The sequence below is a fragment of the Urtica dioica genome, chromosome 5 (assembly GCF_054948205.1).
Source record: "Urtica dioica subsp. dioica isolate 48M chromosome 5, U.dioica_male_clone48M_v1_H2, whole genome shotgun sequence".
In the NCBI taxonomy this organism is placed as follows: Eukaryota; Viridiplantae; Streptophyta; class Magnoliopsida; order Rosales; family Urticaceae; genus Urtica; species Urtica dioica.
In genome coordinates, this window is record NC_142760.1 from 39,599,462 (window position 1) to 39,625,143 (window position 25,682).

The 25,682-nt window shown below is 41.2% G+C and overlaps 2 protein-coding genes across 2 annotated transcripts; both read right to left on the minus strand.

The window, feature by feature from the left end:
* Positions 1-622: 622 nt before the first annotated feature.
* Positions 623-2,971, minus strand: LOC149398431 (protein translation factor SUI1 homolog 1). Its single transcript, XM_089615108.1, has 5 exons — positions 2,767-2,971; positions 1,893-1,983; positions 1,196-1,404; positions 1,031-1,084; positions 623-937 (listed from the first exon to the last, which is right to left on the minus strand). The coding sequence occupies exons 2-5, from the start codon at positions 1,927-1,929 to the stop codon at positions 893-895; spliced, it is 345 nt and encodes a 114-aa protein (XP_089471234.1). The 5' UTR covers positions 1,930-1,983; positions 2,767-2,971; the 3' UTR covers positions 623-892.
* Positions 2,972-15,526: 12,555 nt separating this feature from the next.
* Positions 15,527-24,793, minus strand: LOC149398432 (chalcone synthase-like). Its single transcript, XM_089614728.1, has 2 exons — positions 24,525-24,793; positions 15,527-16,703 (listed from the first exon to the last, which is right to left on the minus strand). Exons 1-2 carry the CDS (start codon positions 24,700-24,702, stop codon positions 15,709-15,711), a joined length of 1,173 nt encoding a protein of 390 aa, XP_089470854.1. The 5' UTR covers positions 24,703-24,793; the 3' UTR covers positions 15,527-15,708.
* Between the last annotated feature and the right edge of the window lie 889 nt (positions 24,794-25,682).

The following is a 25,682-nucleotide window of genomic DNA, read 5'->3' on the forward strand; positions in this document are numbered from 1 at the left end:
ACTTTATCATTCTTCGATATTTTGCTAATCATACTTCTCAAGAGACTTAAGATAGGTATGTATGCAATTAAGTCGACCTCACTGTGGACAAGTTGTTGTTTGTGCAAGTGTGCGTTTAAAAATCTGCAAAAATGGCCATATATTATTATTGGTGATAGGGAGAAAATCACGGCCATTTCTAAAATATAATTTTTCCGCCCAAAGAAAAACGTCGTGATGTACGACGATATTTCATGAAAAGAAACTGATTAGCATATGTACCATACAAAAAAAATAAAGTTTGTTCATTTAAAACTTTCTCCACCAATTATAATCTTTAAATACATATTTCTCATATCCCACACACTGAATGATATATTAAAATATCTCCACGGCTAAAATAGACAAGTCAAGAGCCACAGCCTTTAGTTGTCCAATCCCTGTTGATGGGCAAAAAGTTTGAAACAGACACTACATTTACCACTTTAACATGAAAGTGAAAAAGTGGTCCCATAACACGAGTCCAATTGCAAAACGAAATTGAAAAAGACATAGCTTCTTTCCCTATAAATAATTGAGATTGACATCATATTGAATTATTGACGGCACGATTATTTTTATGGTTGACATAAATAAACGTTGATAAATAGAAAATTCGTAAGCATATTCCATAAAATGATAGTACCACAAACATCACATATGCTCAACACAATCACTAGTACGAAACATAGAACAAGAACTCCAACTTAGTGAACTTACATAACATAAAGAAGATACTCTAGTATTGAAGTATCAACTATTATATATCAAGCACACTGAAAGACAGAAACGGGAAAGATGTATTCTTAATTATTTATTATTACTAATATTATTCTTGTTCTGCAGAGACTTGAATAATACTTTGATCACGAGCTCAGAAACCATGAATCTTGATGTTATCCTTCTTCACAATGCCAGCCTGAAACCAAGGGGGTAGCAAAAAAAAAATTATATCATACGATAATCGGGTATCCGAATTAACAAGATAATATATCTCTAGAGTGTTATGTACCTGGACAAGGAACGTGGACACGTTCTTACGCTGATCGCCTTGAAGCTGAATAACCTAAAAAAATACAATACATTATTAGAATTTTGTCGTTCACCAAACAGAAGGCTAAATATATACATATACAGAATAAATTTGTTTTTAATTTTTAATTTTAATTTATTCTACCTGTCCTAGTTCAGGGTCCTGAACTACAGTTCCATTGCAGCAAAACTCTTTCTTGAGGTCTTTGAGAATCTTGTTATAGCTGAAATCCTTCTTCAATCCCTGCACAGTCGTCAGGCTTTTCCTTCCGTTTCGCTGCTGAATTCGAATGTGAACATACTCTTTCTTTGATCCAGCACCTGAGTCCTCAGCATTTGCCTCAGCAAACGGGTCTATCGCCACCAAGAATTCGAAAAAAGAAGATCAGAAAGCGAACCAATACAACAAAACATGCTCAACACACACTTCTTCAACATCCCCACCACATAATGATTTTGCATAGATAAAGAGATTTATGATTCACAATAACTCTTTGGATAAGAAGTGACTTGGGTACTCTTCTTCATGCAAAAAATAAAAACCCCTCACAATCATTGATTTTCAAAGACCAACTGTAACTTAACTCATCACACGTAATCAAATCAACCTCAATGTAACTCTGTCCATGAAAGAAATTGATAGAAACTCTTTGATTCGACCAAAGATTGACTACTTATTGATCCGGAACCAAAAGGTCCAAGACCATTCAAACTATATACATACGCAAATATAGGACATGAATACGGCGAACTCTTCATGCGAAAAACCCCACATAATCATTGATCTTTGATTGAAAACTCGACGAAAAATTAAACATCTCCAAGGAAGAATGAAAACTCACCGAAGGCAGTGGGAATCTGGATGTCGAGCTCAGACATGAACTTTCGCTTACTTGAATTTGAGAGCCGGGGTACCAGAATATATGTGCAGACCTGTGTAAGAATAAACATACCAAAACACATCTCAGAATTTAGAAACCATACACCACATACTAATCAACAACAGACTCAGAATCACGCTCTTATTTCCTCTTTCAAATCAGAGCAATCAATCTAAAGTACCAGAACATGTGCTCAGACGTAGGAAACGATAAATCAAAGCCAATCTCAGAATACTGAATACATCAACTAAATCAATACGGACCGTCCAGATACAATTCTGATCTAATTAATAGGTTCCTCTATCAAATAAGCAATCAATCAAAATTACCAGAATATGTGCTCACTCGGACTTGAGAAACAATAAACTAACATCCGTATCAAATTCAATCTATATTCCATACTATACGATTATAAACCGTCCAAATCATATGATACAACTCTTATCTCAGATCAGACCTTAATCCGAACAAAGACTCAACAGCAAATTATAATCTCACCAACAAGTTTCTCCGTTCGATAAGCGAGCAATTTAATAACAATATTCGAAGAAAACTAAAGCTAGACGCCTATTTAAATAAACAAAATCAAATAAATAAATAAAAACCCTAAACTTATCTTCCCAGAAAAAACCGATCCACAAATATTTTTACCAAATCGCGCGTCAACAATTCCCAACAAACTGATCTAACTCCAAAGATCTAAAATTTCTCAGAAGAATTGCAAAATTCATTCACAAGAACACAAAAGAAACCACGATCTTGAATCATACGTAAAAAAAAAACCCTAAAGTCTCCAATAACAATAAGATCTGAACATAGAAAGAGAGATATTTACCTGATCCGATCCTAGGGTTCGAAGTTGATTTGCGGGGAAAAGAACGAACCCTTGAGAGAGAATCGGACGAGATTTGATGATGATGATGATGATGATCTGAGGCTTTCTGGGAGTTTCGCTGCGCTTTGCTGTTTGGGCGAGAGAGAAAGTCCGAGAATCAGATGAGAAATTACGGATAAGGCCATGTATTTTGCTTTGGGCTTTTAAGGTCGGTTCTGTGATCAAGGACAAAAAAAAACTCTCACGTGTGAGCGTGAACCAAACGTGCTTATTCTGGACCGTTCGATTGGGGTATTGATGACGTGGCGCGGTAACTGAGCGAGTTGTTAGAATCTTTGTTTCTACGATCGTGGTGGGAGGATTGGAGGGTAGAAGTGTCAAGTTGAGTATGAGATGCAGCCCCGTGCATAACGTTTTTTGCTTTGTTGTTTTTGTTATATAATTCATCCAGTGGACTCCACCATTTGTTTCTCATCTTTATCTATCTTTTTCTTTTAGCTTTTTTTTTTAAATAGAAATCTATTATTAATCATAATTATTTTTTATCAACTACGTACCTAAAACTCCAACCAAATGAGTTTATCATTTATAAAAAGAGTTTAAGTTGTTAAATCATCAACCACCGTGTTAATCATTTTATATGAACACTTTACTCATATTGCTTATATTTTGGACATTGATATGCTATCATGAATCCACGAAATAATATAAAAATAATTGCTTGTTATATTTTTTGAATTATAAAAGAGAGAATTTAGAATTCAAATTTTTTTAAAAAAAATTGTCTTACATAAACTATCAAATTAATAATCAAAATTTAAATGAAAATTCGGAAATAAAAAGAAGGGACAAACCTAAAAGCATAAAATTTTCTGATAAGGGTCACGTCATTTTTGTGACTATTAAGCTAAGATTTACGAAACGTTTACTATTTAGTAATGTCAAACGTTTAAGTTGACTATTTTCCTAATCGACCCTTTAAATTTTTTTTTTTAATACCATCATAAGCGAGTAGTTACTTCTAAAAGTCGAGTCAAATTTACGTGAAAGTTTTGACTGGTTTAAATTGCCCCTCTTAATTTTAAAATATCGATATTAGAAGCGTCTAGACATAAAGTTTTATTGGGTAGAGACAGGAGAGAAAAAATGATGAGGAAGAGAAGAAAATAAAAGAAAATGAGATTTACGAAACGTTTGCTATTTAGCAATGTCAAACGTTTAAATTGACTATTTTCCTAATCGACCCTTTAATTTTTTTTGTAATACCATCATAAGCGAGTAGTTACTTCTAAAAAGTCGAGTCACATTTACGTGAAAGTTTTGACTGATTTAAATTGCCTCTCTTAATTTTAAAATATCGATATTAGAAGCGTCTAGACATAAAGTTTGGTTTGGTAGAGACAGGAGAGAAAAAAATGATGAGGAAGAGAAGAAAATAAAAGAAAATGAGAATGATTTATATCGATTATGACCTAAATTTTAGAAGCTACGTGAATAGCGGTGGTTAAGTATAACACAATAATAGAAATACCTCTAACTATTATATAAGTTAATGGACTATCACGTAACATGAGTATAATATGTTATTGTTAACGCCGTTTTTTTATCAACACTTAAAACCGTCCGTGGTTCGGTCTAGGGCCGAACCCTATAATTTGTCTTTTGTTTCCCGATAGCTTCGTGGTTGATGACTTTAGATCGCTTGATCTTGTGACTTTGAGACGTATCTCGTACTAGGGCGCCTCGTGTGGCGTGACTTCGCGAAACATTACCTCGTGGGTTTGGGTCCTGTGAGACGTGACCTTGTAAGGCTAATCCTGTAGGATTGGGTCCCGCGAGACGTGACCTTGTAAGGCTAATCCCGTAGGATTGAGTCCTGTAGGATGTGGTCTCGTAAGGCTAACCTCGTAGGATTGGGTCCTGTGTGACGTGACCTCGTAAGGCTAATCCCGTGGGGTTGTGTCTCGTAAGACATGGCCTCGTAAGGCTAATCCAAACGTGGCCTCGTAAGGCTAACCCCGTGGGTTGATCTCGTAGAATTGAGTCTCGTGTGACGTGGTCTCGTAAGACGGATCTCATAGGATTGTGTCCCATAAGACACTGGCCTCGTAAGGCCAACCCCGTGGGGCTGCGTCTCGTAAGACGTGGCCTCGTAAGGCTGATCTCGTAGGATTGACTCTTGTGGGACGTGGCCTCGTAAAGCTAACCCCGTGCGGTTACGTCTCGTAAGACGTGGTCTCGTAAAGTTGACCACGTAAGATTGAGTCCCGTGAGACGTGGCCTCATAGGGCTAATCCTGTAGGGCTGCGTTTCGTAAGATGTGACCTCGTAAAACTGATCTCGTAGGATTGGATTCTCGAAAGACTATGCCTTGGAAGGAAAAAGTCTCGGGAGACTATGACTCAGAAGGTAGAGGTCTCGGAAGATCGTGCCTCGAAAGGCTTTGATTGGAAAGGGTCGCGAGATGACTTGAGTGACACGGGTCACGAGGCCGAAAAGGCGTTGAGTGACAAGGGTCGCGCGGCGTGATTTGAGCGACAATGGTCACTTTCGTGGAGTTTGTCTTAAGGGTGGCTTGACTAAGGAGTCGTCTCGAGGACTTCGGAAAGAGGTCTTGAAAGTTGTACTCTCGATTGGATCGTCTTGGTCTTATGCGTTTTAGATTTTTGACTTCATGCTCGGTTGGATCGTCTCGATCGTATCTGTTTTTTGGTCTGGGTTTTGCATCTTGTCGGGGCATCTAGGTCCCTTCGACTTGGAGTCTTTAGGCCGTCTTTGAGGTAAGGACATGTGAGTGTGTTAAGGATCACGTTGAGGGAAAAGCCTCTGATCATCAAGACGATGGCCGTCAAGGTGAGGGCGGAGATCATGGTGGAAAGCTCCCGTGGATAGAGCTTTGAGGTCAGTCGTCAGATTGAAGATCTTCCACAGAGGAAATAAGTTTTTCGGTGGAAACTCGTAGTTGTTTTTGGGTCCCCTCATTGTAGGACCAAAATGTTACCGCCCTTTTTGGGTCAACACTTAGAACCGTCTCTGGTTCGGTCTAGTGCCGAACTCTATGACCGCACGTATGTTGGGTGTGGTGAAATTTTTTCTTATCGTTGTCTTTGCCCCAGCGAAAAAAAGTTCATGGTTTCTTGTCACTTCGTCAATAGTTTGCCTTTATGTTCTACGTGTTCATCGAGTTCGTCATGTTCTTTGGGTTCTTCGTGTTCGTCGAGTCCTTCAAGTTCGCCGTGTTCTTCGGGTTCTTCGCGATCTTCGAGTTCTTCAGGTTATTCGCGTTCGTCGAGTTCGTCGTGTTCTTCGGATTCTAGGCGATCTTCGACTTCTTCGCGATCTTTGACTTCTTCGCGTTCGAAGTGTCCATTTTGCCTTTAATAATTGTTAACCATACCAGATTTCAATAATTGTTAACCAAATTTCAATAGCTGTTAACCAGATTTCAATATAGTTAATCAGATTTCAAAAACTGTTAACCTTGTTTCAATAGTTGTTGAGACCAGATTTCAAAAACTGTTAACCATGTTTCAATAGCTGTTGACCAAATTTTAATAACTGTTAACAAGATTTCAATAACTGTTGACCATATTTTAAATACAAGGGTATTTTTTTCCGGAGAAAAAGAAAACAATTACTGCCAAAATGTTTGAAAACATGAGTGGGATATGAAACATGACGTACGTTTTAGGCTAGTTATGTAATTTTTTATTCTCTTTATTGGCCTTCGAATGTCAAATTAGCCAAGATCTCACTAAGCTAAGCCCGTCAATTTATGGCCCTATCAAGCACGTGAACACCCCCCGAGGAAGCAAGTTGTCCGTCCAGCCAGTGAGATGTTTATTGTTTTTCTAATTTTTTTAAGGCAGTTTTGCTGCAGTGGGGATTGAACCAACGACCTCCACACAGGAGGTGGTGTGAAATTACCACTATGTTATCCTAGGTACCACTATTGTTTTTCTAATTAATTGGTTATTTTTTCTAATAAATTAAAAAAACCTGCTAATCAATTAGTTTAAAAAATACATTTGTTTTACAAAAAGATGCGTGCATTAGGCAAGTTAACGTACTATGTCCTCAGTAAACCGGATGTCTGTGGTACATTTTCAGTTTCGCTAATTAATTGATTATTTTGCTAAAAATTTAATACTTCCGTTATTTTACTAATAAACTCATTTTATTTTTTAATGTTACCTTGTATATTTTTTTTTTATTAATACAATATTATTAATTGTAACTAGAGAAACTAAAAAAAAAAAAAAAAAAAAAAAAGAAGAAGAAGCTCAAATGACAAAGCCGAGTGTATTACGCAAGTTTAGGCGCGAGCAAATTTCAAAGCGAGTCGATGAAGTTGACAAGCTGATTCAAGCATTCATAATAGCGATCTCGGTAACTTCTTGGGCCGTTAATGACCCGATGCTTCCGGTGCAGCTCAAGTAGAGGACCGAACTGCGTGGCTTGTTGTCAGAGCCACGAAAGGCAGCCTCGGGTGGGCACGAAGAAATGTGGATCGGGCCGATGTCGAAGATGGGCACCAAAGATTGGTCTCTGAATTCTCAGGCACAAGTTCATGTGACGCCTCACCTGCGCTTGATTATCAAATTTAGATTTTGTCTTCATTAAATTTGTCTATGTGTACTTTGCTATATCTGGAATTGGCCAAGACCTTGTAATCCCAGTATTTACCGGTAATTTCATTAACAGAAGTCAGTCCCAAATGAAAGTTAGTCCCCAAACTATTTTTTTTTTCTTTCTAATCTACTAAAACCCAAGATGGATTATATTTCACTAATTTGGAATTCAATTTTTGTTTGACTATTGCCACAAAATTTCCAGGACAATTTAGGTTTTGCTTTAAAATAGTTCTTTTAAAAGTACAACCATTTGTAGGATTTTTCCCAATATTCAACAGGACTATTAATTCCAAAATATAACAACAAATATTATAACGAAACTACAACTGATGATAAAATATCATAAACAACTGTTTTTAATAACATTTTTTGTCATTTTTTTTTAATATATAGCTTCTATTGGATATTGAACATTATTATTATTAGGGAAATGATTTATGGCACGGGCCACGATTTTTGACGATCCGCTCAGACAACGCCACGTGTCTCCTAAAAGTGATAAGGAGACACGTGTCGTTGTCTGAATGGATCGTCAAAAGTCGTGGCCCGTGCCAAATAGCATTCCTCTTATTATTATGATTCTCTAGAGATAACATAGTTGTGAAGGCAACATCGCGTTTATGTGCCCTTGGTACGGAACAAGAACAAGAACAAGAACAATAACTATGTGCTCATTATTTCTCGACCTCTTCATGATTTTCTAGCTTAATTGGTTATTGGGTTTTGTTGAAGTTTAGAGAGAGAAAATAAAGAAAGAGAATCGGAGAAGAGAGAGAGTGTTCCGAGACTTTGAATATTTCTTATGTTTTAATATTAATTTGTATCACCTATTTATACATAAGGTGGGTACAAGAGAGAGTGTAATAAATACATGTGTAAAAACTACTTCTAGGAAAAAGAGAATAATAAATATACACAGAGAGCAAGACATCGGAAATAACATGAGAAATAAATGCGACGATTTCCCATGAGGAATGAGTTCCAAGGAGAGGACTTCCGAGGCAAGCTCGACGCGGAAGGGCGAGCTGACGAGCTCGACGCGGAAGGGCGAGCTGATGAGTTCGACGCGGAAGGGCGAGCTGACGAGCTCGATTTCAACACTCCCCCTCAAGCTTGACTGTATATGTTGAGGAGGTCAAGCTTGCTACATAGCTCGGAAAAGGTTGCTCGCGGAAGGGCTTTGGTGAGAATGTCGGCGAGCTGATGACCTGACGGAATGTATTCCATATCGATTATTTTTTCTTCAATCTTTTCACTGATGAAGTATCAGTCGATCTCGATATGTTTTGTTCTATCATGATGGACTGGATTTTTGGCTATGCTGAGAGCAGCTTGATTATCGCAAAAGAGCTTGATTGGACCTTCGGTGATGATCTTGAGGTCGTCGAGAACTTTCTTCAGCCAGATACCTTCACAAACTCCACTTGCTAAGGACCTGAGCTCGGCTTCAGCACTACTTCTTGAGACAACGGACTGCTTCTTGCTTCTCCAGGTAACAAGATTTCCCCAGACGTATATGCACATGCCTGATGTTGATCGTCTATCTGGAACATATCCGGCCCAGTCTGCATCTGTGAATACTTCGACACCTCGACTTCGTCTTTTCTTGAAGGAGAGACCAGTCCCTGGGGCAGATTTGAGGTATTGGAGAATCCTCATGACTGCGTCCATGTGAGTTTCTGAGGGATTACTCATGAATCGACTTACCATACTCATTGCGAATCCAATATCTGGTCTCGTGTGAGTTAGGTAGATGAGTTTTCCTACGAGCTGCTGAAATCTTTCTTTGTCGGTGGCGGCCTCGTTGGTGCGAGCTAGAAGTTTCACATTGGCATCCATCGGAGTGTCAACTGGTTTGCAGCCAAGCATGCCAGTTTCTCTGAGGAGATTCAACGTGTACTTGCGCTGGGAAACAGAGATACCCTTTTCTGATCGAGCTACCTCCATGCCGAGGAAGTATCGTAGGCTGCCGAGGTCCTTGACTTCAAACTCAGATGACAAAGTTTGCTTCAGCCTCCTGATCTCTCCCAGGTCGTCTCCGGTGATGACTATATCGTCCACATACACACTAAGAATGGTGTGCTTGCCTTGTGTGGAGATTTTTTAGAAGAGTGTTGGATCAGCTTGACTCTGCTCGTAGTCACAACGTTTGAGCACGTTGGTGAATTTTCCGAACCATGCTCGAGGGGACTGTTTTAGTCCATATAGTGACTTCTTGAGTTTGCAAACTTTGTTGGCTCATTGATCTTTGTCAAATCCTGGTGGGAGTTGCATGTAGACTTCCTCTTCCAGTTCGCCGTTTAGAAATGCATTCTTTACATCGAGCTGGATGAGAGGCCAATCTAAGTTGGCTGCTAGTGAAATGAGGATTCTGATGGTATTGAACTTTGCAACTGGAGCGAATGTTTCTTGATAGTCAATGCCATACGCCTACGTGTACCCTTTTGCGACAAGTCGAGCTTTGTATCTCTCCACTGTCCCATCTGGATTGTGTTTGATGGTGAAGAGCCATCTACATCCAACAGTTCGCTTGCCTGGTAGTAGCTCGACGATATCCCACGTATCATTCTTTTCGAGGGCTTGGATCTCAGCATGACTTGCGTCTCGCCACTCGGAACTTTGAAGGGCTTCCTCGATGGAGTTCAACACTTTTCCTTCATCTAACATCGCCACATAGGCTTGGTAGCTCGTAGATAAATTCCCATAGTACACGTAATCTGCCATCCTGTATTGAGCACACGACCGAGGAGGTTTTCTCAATGCAATGGGTAAGTCTGGAGATTCGATGTTACCTTGTTCAATAGTGTCGTGGTTCAGGTTCGGAGAGACATCTTGGTCGCGAGCTTGTACCGGACTCTGGGTGATATTCAGTTCGCATGGAGAGGGTTCAGAGGCTTGCGAGCTGGGAATTTCTTGAACAGGTGAGGTCGGCGAGCTAGGAATTTCTGGAACATGTGAGGTCGGATTTTGAGGCGAGCTGGGCGAGCTGGGAATTTCTGGAACAGGTGAGGTCGGATTTTGAGGCGAGCTGAATTCTGGGTTTATGATGAGCCAATTTGGGAAGTCATTTTCGTCATTCTCCCCCTGACGAGCTGAATTGGCGAAGTAAGGACTGAACTCATGAAAAGATACATCCATTGAGACTATGAATTTTTGTGATCGGGGTTCATAGCATTTGTAGCCTTTCTGGGTTGCTGAATAGCCAAGGAAGATGCATTTGAGCGATTTTGGTTCAAGTTTACCTTGGCCATAAGGATGGGTGAAGACTGAACAGCCGAACACTTTCGCAGGTAGGGTTGAGATGAGTCGACAGTGAGGGTATGTCTCTAAAAGGACTTGAGATGGGATTTTATAGCCAAGGACACGAGATGGCATTCTGTTTATGAGGTAGGTGGCTGTGAGGACAGCTTCTCCCCAAAAATGAGATGAGACGTTTGAGGAGAACATGATGGCTCGGGCGACCTCGAGAATGTGTCAATTTTTCCGCTCGGCTACCCCATTTTGTTGCGGGGTATGAACGCACGAGCTGGAGTGAATTATGCCATGTGTTTTAAAGAAATCGCCGAGCTCAGAATTAAAGTAATCTCGAGCGTTGTCAGTGTGGATAATTTGAATGGATGTGTCGAACTGTGTTTGGATCATTTTGTGAAAGGTTTTGAATAGATTGGATGTTTCAGATTTTTGTTTCATCATGTATATCCAACTAAGTCTAGTGTGGTCGTCAACAAAGAGAAGGAACCATCGAACTCCAGTGATATTGGGAACTTTTGAGGGCCCCCATATATCACTGTGAATTGTGGCACAAGGACGAGATGGTTTGTACGAGGTGGGGTGATATGAGCTTCGAGAATCTTTGGCGAACTCACACATGTCACACTGAATGGAATTGATATTTTTATTGATAAACAAAGAAGGAAACATTCTTTTGAGATACATGAAATTTGGATGCCCTAGTCTAAGGTGATTGAGCATGATCTCTTTGTACTGGGGTGAATGTTGGGAGAGCTGACACATGGCGGGCTGATCTGGCTTGATGACATAGAGTCCGGTACTCAGCTCGGCATTACCAATCTGTCTCCCCGTGACCTGTTCCTGAAACACACATGAACTTCCATAAAAAATAGTTCGGCACTTAGAGTCTTGGTTGATCTTATGTACAGATAAGAGATTGCATTGTAGTTGAGGCACAAAGAACACCGAGTCTAGCCTCATGGACTTCGTCAAGACAACGGTGCCAATACCAGTGACTTGAGTTTTGGCTCCGTTGGCGATGGTGACTGATATGCTTTTATTGCAAGAGGAGTAAGTTGTGAACAGATTTCGATTACCAGTCATGTGATCAGTGGCACCGGAGTCGACAATCCATGCTGTGGGATTCTCTGAGCTTACATTGAGGGCTCTAGGAGAGTTACCTAGAGGGCCAATGCCCGAGTGTTCTCCACTGAGTTGGACTTGTTGAAGAAGCTTCTGGAGAATAGCGAGCTGGTCGTTGCTGAAGGGGGATGAGTCTGAGGTCGAGGTCGAGGCAGCGGATGAGGTGGATACTAAGTTTCCGACTGAGTTAGGATCCTTAGTATCTTGGGTTGACTTCGAGCTCGGTGGTTTCCTATGCAGCTTCCAGCAGGTTTCTCGGAGGTGTCCAGGTCGTCTGCAATGATCGCAGTAGGGCCGAGGTTTGCGAGGTTTCTCTGTTGAGACGCGGGCTGCAAGAACTTCGTCTCCATGTGTGGTGAGGGTGGACGAGTCTGAGGATGAGTCCGGAAGTGAGCTCGGTTTGATAACTCCCAGCATGAGTTTCCTCCTGCTTTCCTCGTGTCTGACCGCGGAGAAGGCTTCACGGAGAGATGGTAGTGGTTTTGTACTAAGTATCCGACCTCTGACCTCATCAAGGTCTTGGTTGAGGCCGGATAGTAGTTTAAACACACGTTTGGTCTCAACTATCCTGCGGTAGATTTTTGAGTCTTCGGAGCTGGTCCACTGGTGCTGTTCGTAGAGGTCGATCTTCTGCCATAGATGTGTGAACGAGCTGAAGAACTGAGTAACAGACATCTCTCCTTGACGTAGGTCGTGGAGAGTGTTCTCAGTTTCAAACAGCTCGGACATATCTTCTGAGTTGGAGAAGATTTCTCTAGCTGCTTGCCAGATTTCTGCTGCCGTTCGGTAAAGGAGGAAGGTTTCTCCGATTTCGGGGAGCGTAGAGTTTATGAGCCAGGACATCACCATGCTGTTTTCGGCCTTCCAACTCTTGAATGTCGGATCTTCGATCACAGGAGATGTGGCCACGCCTGTGAGGTAGTCATCTTTACCTCGTCCCGATATGAACATGAGCACAGATTGGGACCACTGTAGGAAGTTGTGGCCATTGAGTTTGTGGCTCGTGATATGTTGGGAGAAGGATTCAGATTGCGACTGAGTGGGCGTGGTCTGAGTGGTGTTCATGATGGTTGATTTTCCCTGCTCTGATACCATGTTGAAGTTTAGAGAGAGAAAATAAAGAAAGAGAATCGGAGAAGAGAGAGAGTGTTCCGAGACTTTGAATATTTCTTATGTTTTAATATTAATTTGTATCACATATTTATACATAAGGTGGGTACAAGAGAGAGTGTAATAAATACATGTGTAAAAACTACTTCTAGGAAAAAGAGAATAATAAATATACACAGAGAGCAAGACATCGGAAATAACATGAGAAATAAATGCGACGATTTCCCATGAGGAATGAGTCCAAGGAGAGGACTTCTGATGCAAGCTCGACGCGGAAGGGCGAGCTGACGAGCTCGACGCGGAAGGGCGAGCTGATGAGTTCGACGCGGAAGGGCGAGCTGACGAGCTCGATTTCAACAGGTTTGTGTTGGATAGTGGTGTATTCAGAGCCGGCCCTCACTATAGGCGAGCAAGGCTGGTGTCTAGGGCCTCCGATTGGATTGGGCCCCAAAATTTTTATATTTTTAAATTTTTTCTTTTATATTTGAATTTTTACTATCATCGAAAGGGGCTCCAAAATATGAATTCGTCTAGGGCCTCTAATGAATTCGGGTGAGCTTGAGCCGGCCCTGTGTGTATTGCGGAAGAAGAGAAGAGAGCAATGGAATCGATGAGAAGAAGAAGACTCTCTTAATGAACGAGAGTTTGAAATCTTTATCTCATGACTGGGTGAAAAGAAAAGATCAGTGCCCAACGATACTTATACAAGTGTAAAGCAACTGGCTAAAAATAAGTCCACATCAGCATACGTAAATAAGGAAAAATATAAAAGCAATAAAGACTAAACCGGTATTAAGTATAAACTAGCACAAAGACTAAACCGGTAACTTAGCATTAACTGATAAAAGACTAAACAAAACCTCTAATCTGATCAATACGGTGGATATGGATATTGTTTGTTTAGGGAGTTAAAGACGTGATGAGCTTTCGGGAATATATCAATATTGAAATTAACGTCCATCGTTTAATTTTTGTTGTATGAGTGAAGGGACTATTTTTACGTCCTTGTCGATTATTAAATCTTGAAAATGAGGTTTGAGCTAAAATTTCAAAGCTTTTCAAGGGCTATTACACGTTCGGTCATTTTTGAGATGTTGAAGAGCCGATCAGCTCCAATTTATTAAGTTGTGCCACGTCAGCGCCTACAGAACAAGAAGCTGCTAATGTGGACACTGGCAGTTAGGCTGATAAAAGTTTGTACTTGGTGTATGAGAAATTTCATATTATAGACCTAATAATTTAAGAGATATCAAGAATGAACCTCTTACTTGTAAAACATCCAAAAATGAACTTTTAACCCAAAAACGAACAACGTTAAGGTAAATAGAAAAGACTAGCTTTAAACTCTATCATTGAATTTTTTAAATTCTTAAAAAAAATTATTTTAAACTCTATCATTGATTTTTTTTAAATCTTATCGTAATATATCGTATTTTATCGTAATTTTTTTAAATGAATTAAAGTTAAGAAAAATAGAATAAACAACGACTAGTTTTAGCAACAACGACTACAAAAAGAGTCGCTGTTGCTTTTTATTTAAATAAATTTCAAAAAAATGATAAAATACGATATAATACAATGCATTACAATGACCTTTAAATATCATCGTAATTCATTGTATTTTATCGTATTATATTGTACTTTTTGGAACTTATTTGAATAAAATGCAACAACGACTCTTTTTGTAGTCGATGTTTCTAAAAATAGTCGTTGTTTGCTCTATTTACCTTAGCTTTGATTCATTTCAATAAATTACGATAAAATACGATATACTACGATAAAATTTAACATTTTTTCAATAATAGAGTTTAAAATATTTTTTTTAAAATTAAGTTTAAATGTCTTGAAAATGTATTTTTGTTTGTTTTTTGGTCAAAAGTCAATTTTTAGATATTTTGCAAGTAAGAAATCCATTCTTAATATTTCTTAAATTATTAAGTATACAATATAAAGTTTCTCTGGTATATAAGCTAAAGTCAAAGCTTCGTAACAGAATTCCCGGTAACTTCACAGATTAAACGGAGTAACCTTGATTCATATATTCTCCTAGTTTTTCACTTGAGTTAATGATCAGACGAGTCATACTGAGGCCATGATAAGAAAAAGTCTACTATATAGATTGGCGGGGTATGTAGAGGAGCAAAGATTTATACATGGAAATTACATGTGATAGCGTTATCATATTTTTTAACTAGCCTCAAGATTAGCGAATATAGATTTTTTATCGAGAAAATAATGTTTTTCGAGTTATAAATAATCTAGTTATTTAAAAAAAAATTATGTACTATTTTGGACTTTATTTAATTTTGTTTACTAGTTACACTTTCATTTACTAGGAAAATAATTCCAAATAAGCATTTAAGTTAAAAAAAAATAACACTATTTTTTATAAGGATTTAAAACAACCACTATTCTAAAAATGTTACACAAACACTATTCCTAATTTTCCCAATTTATTTGGCAGGACCTGTCTTGGGGGACGCTCGAGGGCCTTTGAGGCTCAGTCTCTTCATCGGCCGGTTTTCATTGGACTCGATGTTTTCGTTGTGGGGAAACCTTCGTGAGCATCGCCATCAAATCCGTGTAATGTAGAACATGGTTTCCGAAAATAAAATCCTCGCCATCCATTCATTAAATGCATAATATTTACTGTTACTCTTGAGTTTTTATTCATCACAGTGCAATGCATCATATATAGAATTGAGTGTTGAGATTTGTGAAACACAAAACTTTACAAGAAGTACTCAATAATATCCCAGGGCAAGCAATTAATCAAATACAACAGTACATATGACCAAAGATTAATAGAGGCCAATTATAAAATTTATTTAGTAGCCACACTGTGGAGCACCACGGTCTCTATGGTGACTCCGGGCCCGAAGCCGAATAAAACTCCCCACTCAAGTCCTTCTCCGGTCGTCTTGAGCTCGTTTTCCGCGCACTTTTTCCTCATCTCGTCCAATATGAACAAGACACATGCACTTGTCATGTTCCCATAGTCACTAAGCACTTGCCTTGTAGCTCGCAGTTTCTTAGGCTCGAGGCCCAACTTTAGTTCCACTTGGTCAAGAATAACAGACCCACCGGGATGCACAATCCAAAACAAGGAATTCCAATCTGAAATACCCAAAGGCTTGAAAGCCTTAACGAGGCTATTTTCAATGTTCTCGGAAATGAGGACGGGAACGTCTTTGCGGAGGTGAACTGTAAGCCCAACTTCGCGAAGATGTAACTTGATCGACTCTTCACAATTTGGGAGAATGGTTTGGAATGTCGAGACCAACTCAAACAAGGGTCTCTCGACATCAAGGATAGGGTCAGCTCCAACGATGATGGCTGCCGCACCGTCACCAAACAAAGCTTGAGCCACAAGATTGTCTAGGTGGGCCTCGTTGGGCCCACGGAACACGACGGCTGTGATCTCAGAGCAAACAACAAGAACACGGGCTCCTCTATTGTTCTCAGCCAAGTCTTTAGCGAGACGAAGGACAGTTCCACCAGCAAAGCAGCCTTGTTGGTACATCATGAGGCGTTTCACGGATGGTTCTAGGCCCAAAAGCTTGGTGAGTTGGAAGTCAGCACCAGGCATGTCAACCCCGCTACTTGTGCAAAACACCAAGTGAGTGATCTTTGACTTAGGTTGACCCCATTCCGTGATAGCTTTTGTTGCAGCCTCTTTTCCCAGCCTCGGTACTTCAGCCACCACCATATCTTGCCTTGCATTCAACGAAGGAGCCTCAAAAGCACACATATTTGGATTTTTCTTGAGAATATCTTCATTGGTGTAAATATAACGCTTCTTGATCTTGGATTTCTCACCTGTCAATTTAAAGGCAACAAAAGGACCAAAATGTGAGGTTTTATGATAGTAGCTAGTGGGATGAATGTAAAACCAAACCCTACTGTAGTTTATTGCTTTAACGGGAATGGAAACATCTATTTTTAACGATGCGACGATGAAATTTTCTCGCCCAACTACACTATTGTCTTGGATGCCAACACAATTTTATACATTTACGATATTATAACTATTTCCATCATAGATTTTAAAAGAAATCAATTTGTATTCCTATATAGTGAATGGGAACTAACAAATATTAAATAATGGTTACATGTACTCTAATAATCAATTGATTTTAAGATATCATGTGATACTTCATATAGAATCGACTCCAATGTTAAGCCGTTTTTTAGATTAACACTTACGGACACATGATGTGAACGGACTTGACCACGTGTTTTCAAATCCGTGAGATTAGTGGTGAAATATTCCTCTTATCAAGTGAAGAACATGAGAATTGATTTCTCAAGATCATCTTGGACGCTTTTGTATAGAGAATATAATTTGGCTTGAAAGCCTTTGTTTGTGAGAGAGAATGAATTTTTCTTCTCACACTCTAGAGAGAATGGAAGTAGATTGTTCCTCTTTGTTCTTGATTTTAGTCTCAAAAGTGTTTTTTGTGAGAGAAACGACTGAGTAGAGAATTTGACATAGTCTAGTTAGAGAGAGAAAAATCTAGCTTTTGACATGTGTTTATCTTATGTATTTATAGTGAGGTGATGAGAGTTAGGGTAGATTCGTCATTTACTCGAGTCCTCGTTTTGGGTGCGGGGTCGTGGCCAGCCTTGTCCTGTTATGGTCAAGGAATGCCTCACTAATTGAGACGGAATGGGGGCTGCCTATTGCTGGGCAGAGGAAAGCCTGTCTATTGCTGGGCAGAGGCAAGCCTTACTTGTTGAGATGGAAGCGGAGTTATCTTGTGCTAGGGTAAATGCGAGCCTCATTTGTTGAAATTCGGCTCAAAACAAACAAACACAAAGTGTGCTATCTTTTTTTTTAAAACCACCACCTAGCCCCAATTCAAGGCGAGGAAGAACTTCTATTAGCAACTTCAGAGTCTACAAAAATGGCTTCCCGGACAAAGGACGGAGCCAAGACCAGATTACAAAAACCGGGTTCGCCGTCTCTCGCCGCCCACTGACATAAGGCATGATCGGCTGAGTTCGGTACCCTCTCAACCCAATTAAAATAAATGCGAGAAAAAAAGCAGATAAACGTAGAATCTTTTGATACACAGTATTTAAAAACCAAAATGGGCAATTTTTACCCAACTTCAGACACTAACAACAACTGATTGTCTCCCTCAATGACGACCTATATGTTGCCTCTGAATTTCGCCACCAGCAGCGCCTGAAGAATTCTGATCAGCTCAGCCTCCATGGCAAAAGACGCTCTAATCCTGCTGATCCTCATCCACAAGAACTTGCCGCCACTGCCTCTGGCAACAAGGCCCACCGCGGCTCCGAAAACCCTGAAAGAAGCATCAGAGTTGATTTTAGCCAAGCCCGCAGCTGGCCTCTGCCAACCCCGAATCCTACTGACGGAGTGACCTAGGACATTCATAGCAAGCTCCTCTGGTTTCCGCAAATGATCCCTAATCACCACGCTAGCTCTTCTGATGGAAACCTCGAGGTCAACAACCGATCCTTCCATAGTCATCTTGTTCCGTCTCTTCCAGATTTCCTCCAAAATCACCCAAGCCCGCACCATAAACTCGTCACGGCGACTGCCCCCGACATTACAATCTTCATTCGCTACCAGCAGGAAATCTAACAGCTCAAGACCTTTTTCCTCACCGGTTCCAGACCACTTATTCCCTAACCCCAGAGTGAACCACAACCTGATGGCCTCCTCACAGAAGAAAAATAGGTGCTCCACCGATTCCTCATCTCTTCCGCAAAGTCTGCAGTTCTCGTCTCCAGTCATCTTTCTTCTCTTCAGCAAGGGGGCTAAGGGGAAGCAATCTTTGGCAATCCTCTACAGGAATAATTTACCTCTCTCGTGGATCTTAAGTCTCCACAATTTACCCCAATTAATCTCCAGGGCTGCAAGGGATTCGCTTTAGATCAATCTCAACGCCGACCTAATTGAGAAAGAGCCTGAGTCTGTCGCCGACCACACCAATTTTTCCACGTTTGATTCTCCTCTGATGGGGACCCTCAAAATGCTCTCTGCGAGATCCGATCCACATATGTTCAACACGTTCTGAGTATTCTAGGCTCTATACTGATGATCTAGTAACAGATGAACCGGGTAGCCTATTGGGCCCATTAAGCTCAGGTCTTGGACTTCCTTTCCTAAATAAACCCACCGATCACCAAAAATATCTACCTCATCTCCTTGACCAATTAAATAACAAGAGTTGTTTCTCAATAGATCTCTTGTTTCACAAAGATCCTTCCAAAGCCTCGAGTGGTAGTTTTTTACTTTAGCCTCCAAGAATTTCTCCCCTCGTCTATATTTCTTGAGTAATATGTCCACCCAAGCTAAATTCTCTTTAGTTGCTAGCTTACACCCCAATTTAGCTAAAAGCGCTAGGTTCATATCCTCGAATTTGAGAAACCCGAGGCCTCCTTCTTTTTTGGTTTGCACATCTCATTCCACTTAAGCACAGACATGTATCTACTTAGCCATTTTGTCAAGGTTCCTACAAAAAGAAACCGGGAGCTTAAAGGTCTCGACATAGAGTAGACGAAGATACTTTGAATCACCGTTTTGACTAATGTTGTTCTCCCGACCTTGGATATTGTTTTAGCCATCCACCCTTCAAGTCTCTTCAACACCTTTTTCTTAAGAAAAGCAAAGCTCTCTCCTTTCCTCTTACCAACGAAGAGCGGGTTCCCGAGGTGAAGGATATCTCTCTCACATTCTTTCATTCCGAGGATACTTTCAAGCTCTACCTTGGTGTCTTCCAAACAATTTTTAGAGAACATTAGCCCGGATTTTGACAAATTCACCTTTTGACCCGACCAAGCAAGGTATTTGTCTACACAATTCCACACCGATTCAACCTCATTTCTTTCCGCTTTACAAAAGAGGATAGTGTCATCGGCGAACATAAGGTGAGAGATACTCGAAACAGACCTCCCGATACTAATGCCCCCAAAAGCCCCCTTCTTCTCCTCTCTCGCCAAAAGTCTACTTAATACTTCCGAGGCAATGATGAACAAGAAAGGCGAAAGAGGGTCTCCTTGGCGAAGACCTCTCCCAAGTTTAAACCTTTCAATCGGGCTCCCATTGAGAAGAACGCGCTAGAAGCCGTGCACACACATTCTTTGATCCGCTCGATAAGAGTCTCCGACATCCTGAAATTCCGGAGAACTTTGAAAACGAAGCTCCACTCCATTCTATCGTAGGCTTTACTCATATCCATTTTAATGTTGATGAGCCATTCTCTTCCTCTCTTTTTCTTTATTTTGTCCACTACTTCCCTAACAAGGATGGAGTTCTCGGCGATCCACCTTCTGGGAATGAAGGCCGATTGAAACAGAGAGATTATCTTGTGGAGCACTCTTCTAAGCTTGGAAGTGATAAGCCTCGTGATCACCTTAAAACAAAAGTTACATAAGCTTATCGGCCTAAACATGTCGAAAGACTCCGCTCCTTCGCCCTTCGAAATAAGGACAACATGAGCAAAACTTGCCTCATGGTCTAACCCTTTCCCCTCGAAAAATTCTTGAACAAAAAGATAAAGCGACTTTCCCACCACATCCCAAAACTTTTTATAGAAGCAACCTTGAAGCCCGTCGGGTCCAGGGGCCTTAAGACTAGGCATATTCCAAACCGTATCTTTAATCTACTCGTCCGATGGCACTCTCTCTAACTCTTGATTATCTTCTTTGTTCAACACCGGATCAATGATTCCCTCAAGGTCATCCGGGGATAAAGGATTGGAAGAAGAGAAAAGATCAAAGAACTTACAATTTAGGTGCTTGCGGATGTCTTTCCGAGACGAGACTCTTGTGCCATCTTCCTTGACTAGACTCCCGATGTAGTTTCTCTTCCTTCTAATGATTGTCGCCGTATGGAAGAATCTTGTATTGCCATCTCCATGTCGTAGCCAAGACTCTCTAGAATTTTGCCACCACACTCTTTCTTCCTTCTCATAAAGGCAAGCAAGCTCCCCATTAATCTCATCTTCTCTAGCAAGACCGGCCGAAGAGGAAGAGGTAGACGGCTCCGAGTTCATCTGCAAGCGCTTTAATTTTCTCCTTCGCGCTTCCCCATTCAAGAGCTTGCCACCTTTGAAGCTTCTTCCCCACTTCTTTGCAATTTTTTAGAAGCTTCTCTCTTCGACTACGACATCCGGGGGTCTCCAACAAGCTTCCACTATATTTCTACAATCCGGGTTTTCGGACTACACTTCGTAGAATCTAAAGGGTTTACTACCTCTAGCATCTTCCATGAAACAATCCATCAAGAGAGGATTATGGTCGGAACCCATAGCCGAGAGCACTCGCGAACCCCCTTCGAAAACTGGCATAACCATTCCGGACTCGCGATGGCTCGGTCCAACTTTTCCCGAATATTATGCCCAAACCCCCTCTTGTTGGACCAGGTGAAGTGGCCTCCTCTCGACCGAAGCTCGATGCCCCCGGAGGAGCTTAGAAACCGCCGGAGGATACTCGCCGGAGGATACTCTCATTAGACTAACTCACCGGATTTCCGCCTTGCTTATCTTCCGGTCTAAGAATGACATTTAAGTCCCACATCAAAATCCACGGTCTCCCAGTGTTAGAGATAGTAGAATTGAGGGAGTCCCAAAAGGCCATCTCCTCCCTCGCATAAGGAGGTCCGTAGATACCGAATAAGTCCCAATATTTGGCTCTTTCCCTTCCTTGAATGATCGCCCATATCAAATTTCTATTCATCTTCCAAATATCCATCAACACTCCACGTCTCCACTAAATACACAAGCCTCCGGTCAACACATTAGCCGAGACCGCTTTATCTCTCCAAAAGCCAAACCTACTTCTAAGATCTTGCATACCACCATAGCTCATCTTAGTTTCCAACAAAACTAAGATATCCGGGTTGTTCCTTCTCACGAGCCCCCGAAGAGCCACGTGAGCCGAGTCTCAGTTGAGATCTCGACAGTTCCACGAGATGACTAACATTGAGGGGGTAGGGGCTTGGGATGACCCGCCTCCTTGGTCTTGAAGCTTGACGCATTAGATTTACCATCCGACTTTTTGGTGACTCTTCTCTTCGGTTGTTTTCCTTCGATCTTACTTCTTTTCTTCTTGGGATCCCCGTCGGTGTTCTCCTATTCTCCTTTATGACTACTTCCGGGGTGGAAGGCGAGCTTGAATTTCGCCGCTAAATTAGCCAAGTCTAGGAGACATTGTTCCTCCTCCCCCCTATGCAAGACCACGTCCCCTACTTTACTCTCAAATTTTTTCATGCTGCCCTCTGAACAGTCTTCATTTAATTTCCTTTTGGATCTTGAGCCCACCTTGTTAATCGGGGATGTCAGCAAGTCCAAGGAAATTAAATCTTCCCGGGAAAGGATATCAGCCATATCAGGCTCTTTATCACCGAGATGGGCTTTGACCCCCGGACCAGTGCCTGTTGTCGGCCCAACACTTTTCGACTCCACCAGTGCCTGTTGTCGGCCCAACACTTTTCGACTCCACCAGTGCCTGTTGCCGAGAACAGGTCGTAACGGCTTTCTTCAAATTCTTAGGGGTGGTCCCACTCTGACCCGTTGAAACCCCTAAGGTATAATCATCACGCTTTTTGCCCAGTATATCCTCTCCAACTCCCTGCTCTTCTGACATTACTCCTTTTATCCCACTGTCAATATCCGGAGATACGCTGCTTTTTTCTCTAGCCGGTAAGTTGATTTTGAGGGGAATCTCTACTGACTCTCCTGAAACTCCTCCCAAAATAGCCTTTGCTTTTCCCTGATCATCACGCGCCTCTCGTCTTATCCCTGTGACCGTCGTGTTTTTCCAGTCTTCCACCATCTCCGGCGTAACACACCCCTGGTAACCTTCCTCGCTCAGCCATCTCGTCGCGTCAGGACATTTACCTCCACCGATGAGTTTTTCGAGTCCTTCATAGCCGGATTTCACCGGCGAATCTTCATGTATCCACCTCCCAAACAAACGCACTTCGGGGGAGTGGGGGACGATGACCATGGACCAACTCTTCTTCCTGCAACTCGTGACCCAAACAGCCACATTTGAAGCAGACTCACCCAAGATTTTCATATTTACAATGAATCCACAGCGGCGGTAAGTTTTCTCTGTCCAAAAAGAACCCAGCAAATAAAACTCTTTCCACATTCAACTCGACCCTCATTTTCAAATCCGAACCAGGTCTGCCGGAATATCCTAAGAAGGTTCCCAGCATCGTGGCTAATTCTCTGGCGCTGCCGACATTTAAGAAGCCCGATGGGAGGCCGCCAAGCCTGACCCAAAAAGGAGAGGACGAGAAATCAAGTTCCTCGGCGGTCAGGTTCGCTGGCCATTGACGGAGCAGCAGCTGATAACCTTTTATCGTCCATGGTCTTCCGCCTAGTACTTTCAACATGTCCCCGCAGTCTTCGAACTTGAACTGGAGTAACCCCGATTTAATTTCCTTCACGGTCCAGGTTCGTTTACACCTCCACACGCCGCTAAACCCCTCAAACACCTCAAACAATATTCTTGGACCAAAGAAGTCTCAGCCAGGACCTTCCCTCCAACGAACAGTGGTTCAAGTTTTTCGCCATCTTCGTCCGTTTTTTTTCAGAAATGATGAGGTTTTTGGCCAAAAAATGAAGAGGTTAGGACTACTTCGTCGTCTTCACCTTCTTTCCATACTGCTTTCCCCGCTCATTCTCTCAAAGCAAGAGAAAACTCCCACACTCTCAACTGTTTCCCAGGAAGACCCACCTAAACTCTCCGATCTAAACAACCCAAGACCCTCAGACAACTGCTCAACCAGAAAAAACCTCTTCTAACCTCCAAGAAACAACCTCGAAACTACAAAACCCCACTACTGAAACCTGGAACCAAAGGAAACCACTCAAAGGAGAGCACTCGTACGGAGAGAAAAAAAAAACCCACTTAAATGAACCCATATGATCGTACTTGTTAAGTGTGCTATCTTGAGTGAGTGAGCATGTTACTTATCTCACGTTGAAAGTAAACATGATTAACAAGTCTTTCTACAGGTCATGAGAGTTACTACTCTCAATTCATGCTGGCTTCTCGGTATGGAAGCACACGGAAGGACGGGCTTCCGAGACTTCCCGCGCGCCTACGGAAATTCCGAGTTCCGTGTGGCACGGAAATGGCAACTTGATTTCCGTGGAGCGACGGAAGTGGTGGTAGGGGATCGAAGGAACAGGACGGAAGGCTGGGCCTGCAGCCGCCTGCACAGGTTTGTTAAATTGTTTTTTTTTTTTTAAAGTCTGGGCCGTTGGATGTACAATCCAACGGCCAAGAATGAGTCTGCCATTAACGATCCTGGTCCAGAGGTTGGAAGCTCGTCCTTCCGATAAGCTCAACCTCGGATGACGGAAATCCGAGTTCCGTGAGCACGGAAGTACCGTCTTGAAGGCTCGGAAATTTTCCGGCCGTTTTGCCTCGGAAAGGCTCGCTGTCGGACACGGTTGTGCCGATACCGTCCGATAGCCAGGATGACTCTCAATCCACATCACATATAAAAATGTATCACAAACCCTTATATGTCGCAAATTAATATCAAGTTATTAAATGAAAAGAAAATATATTTTTTGGACGAATAATATTTAGAAACATGACATCCACAAAATCAATAAAATAGTAACCCGGATATATAATACTTACATATTCGTTTGAATTTTTCTTTCAGCTCAGTTTTGTGTTCCATATTGGTGATACGAAAATAGTAATCCGGATAAGTGCTTTGATCAACGCAGTTGAGAGGTAAGGCCGTGCCAATAGCCATGATGTTTGCGGGCCCCACAGCTCGTTGAGCCTTGCGAACTTCCTCCACCGTCACCATCTTTTCTTTACAGAAAAATCCTCACACGCCAAGTAGTTTTTCTTAAAGTAAGCTGCTATAATATATGTGTGATATGAATATAGGGTTACAAAGTCTTGGATTTATATTAAACAAATATGGTTGATATATAGAAGATGAAATACCTTCATCAATGATTTCAGGAATTCAACAAAAAATAATTGCAACAGATCGTACAAAGTTTATATTTCAATTTTAATTCACGTACAAATAAACTTTACACATTACATCTAAAATGCTATTTTTTCTTCTTCTTCTAAGAGCCGTACTCTACCGACATTTTTCTAAGAGCTGTACTCTACCGACATTTTATGATGATACTGGCATCTAAAACTCTTCATTTTTATTTATCTCCTAACTTCTAAATGCAAAGTATAAGATTAAGAAATCAAAACGACTAAACACTATTTTTCTTATATTCCGAAGCAATGAATCAAGAGAGTAACGTAATTGTTCATTGCCTTCCCATAAATATTTAAGACGTGTCGTGTCAAACTCACAGTCACACTAACCATAATAAATATTAATCTAATTTTTAAGGGAAATTTATGTTACCTGTCACTGTTGAAATCCAGCTCGCTAGTTCGCCAGTCCGCCAGTTCACAAGCTCGCCAACTCGCCTCCCGTGTCACTTCGTCAGCTCGTCAGTTCGCCCTTCCTCCTGACAAACGTGCTTTGGAAGTCCTCACTCCTTGGAACTCATATCACATGGGAAAATGTGTTGCATTTATTTGTCATCTATTTTCTATGTCTTATTTTCTGTGTAAACATTTATTCCTTTCTATTTCCTAGATAGAATTATTACATGTATTTATTACACTCTCGTGTATCCACCATATGTATAAATAGGTGATACAATTTCATAATCAGAATAAGAAATATTCAAAGTCTCGGAACACTCTCTCTCTTCTCCGATTCTCTCTTTCTTCATCTTCTCTCCAGATTCGACTATCTCTCTCTCA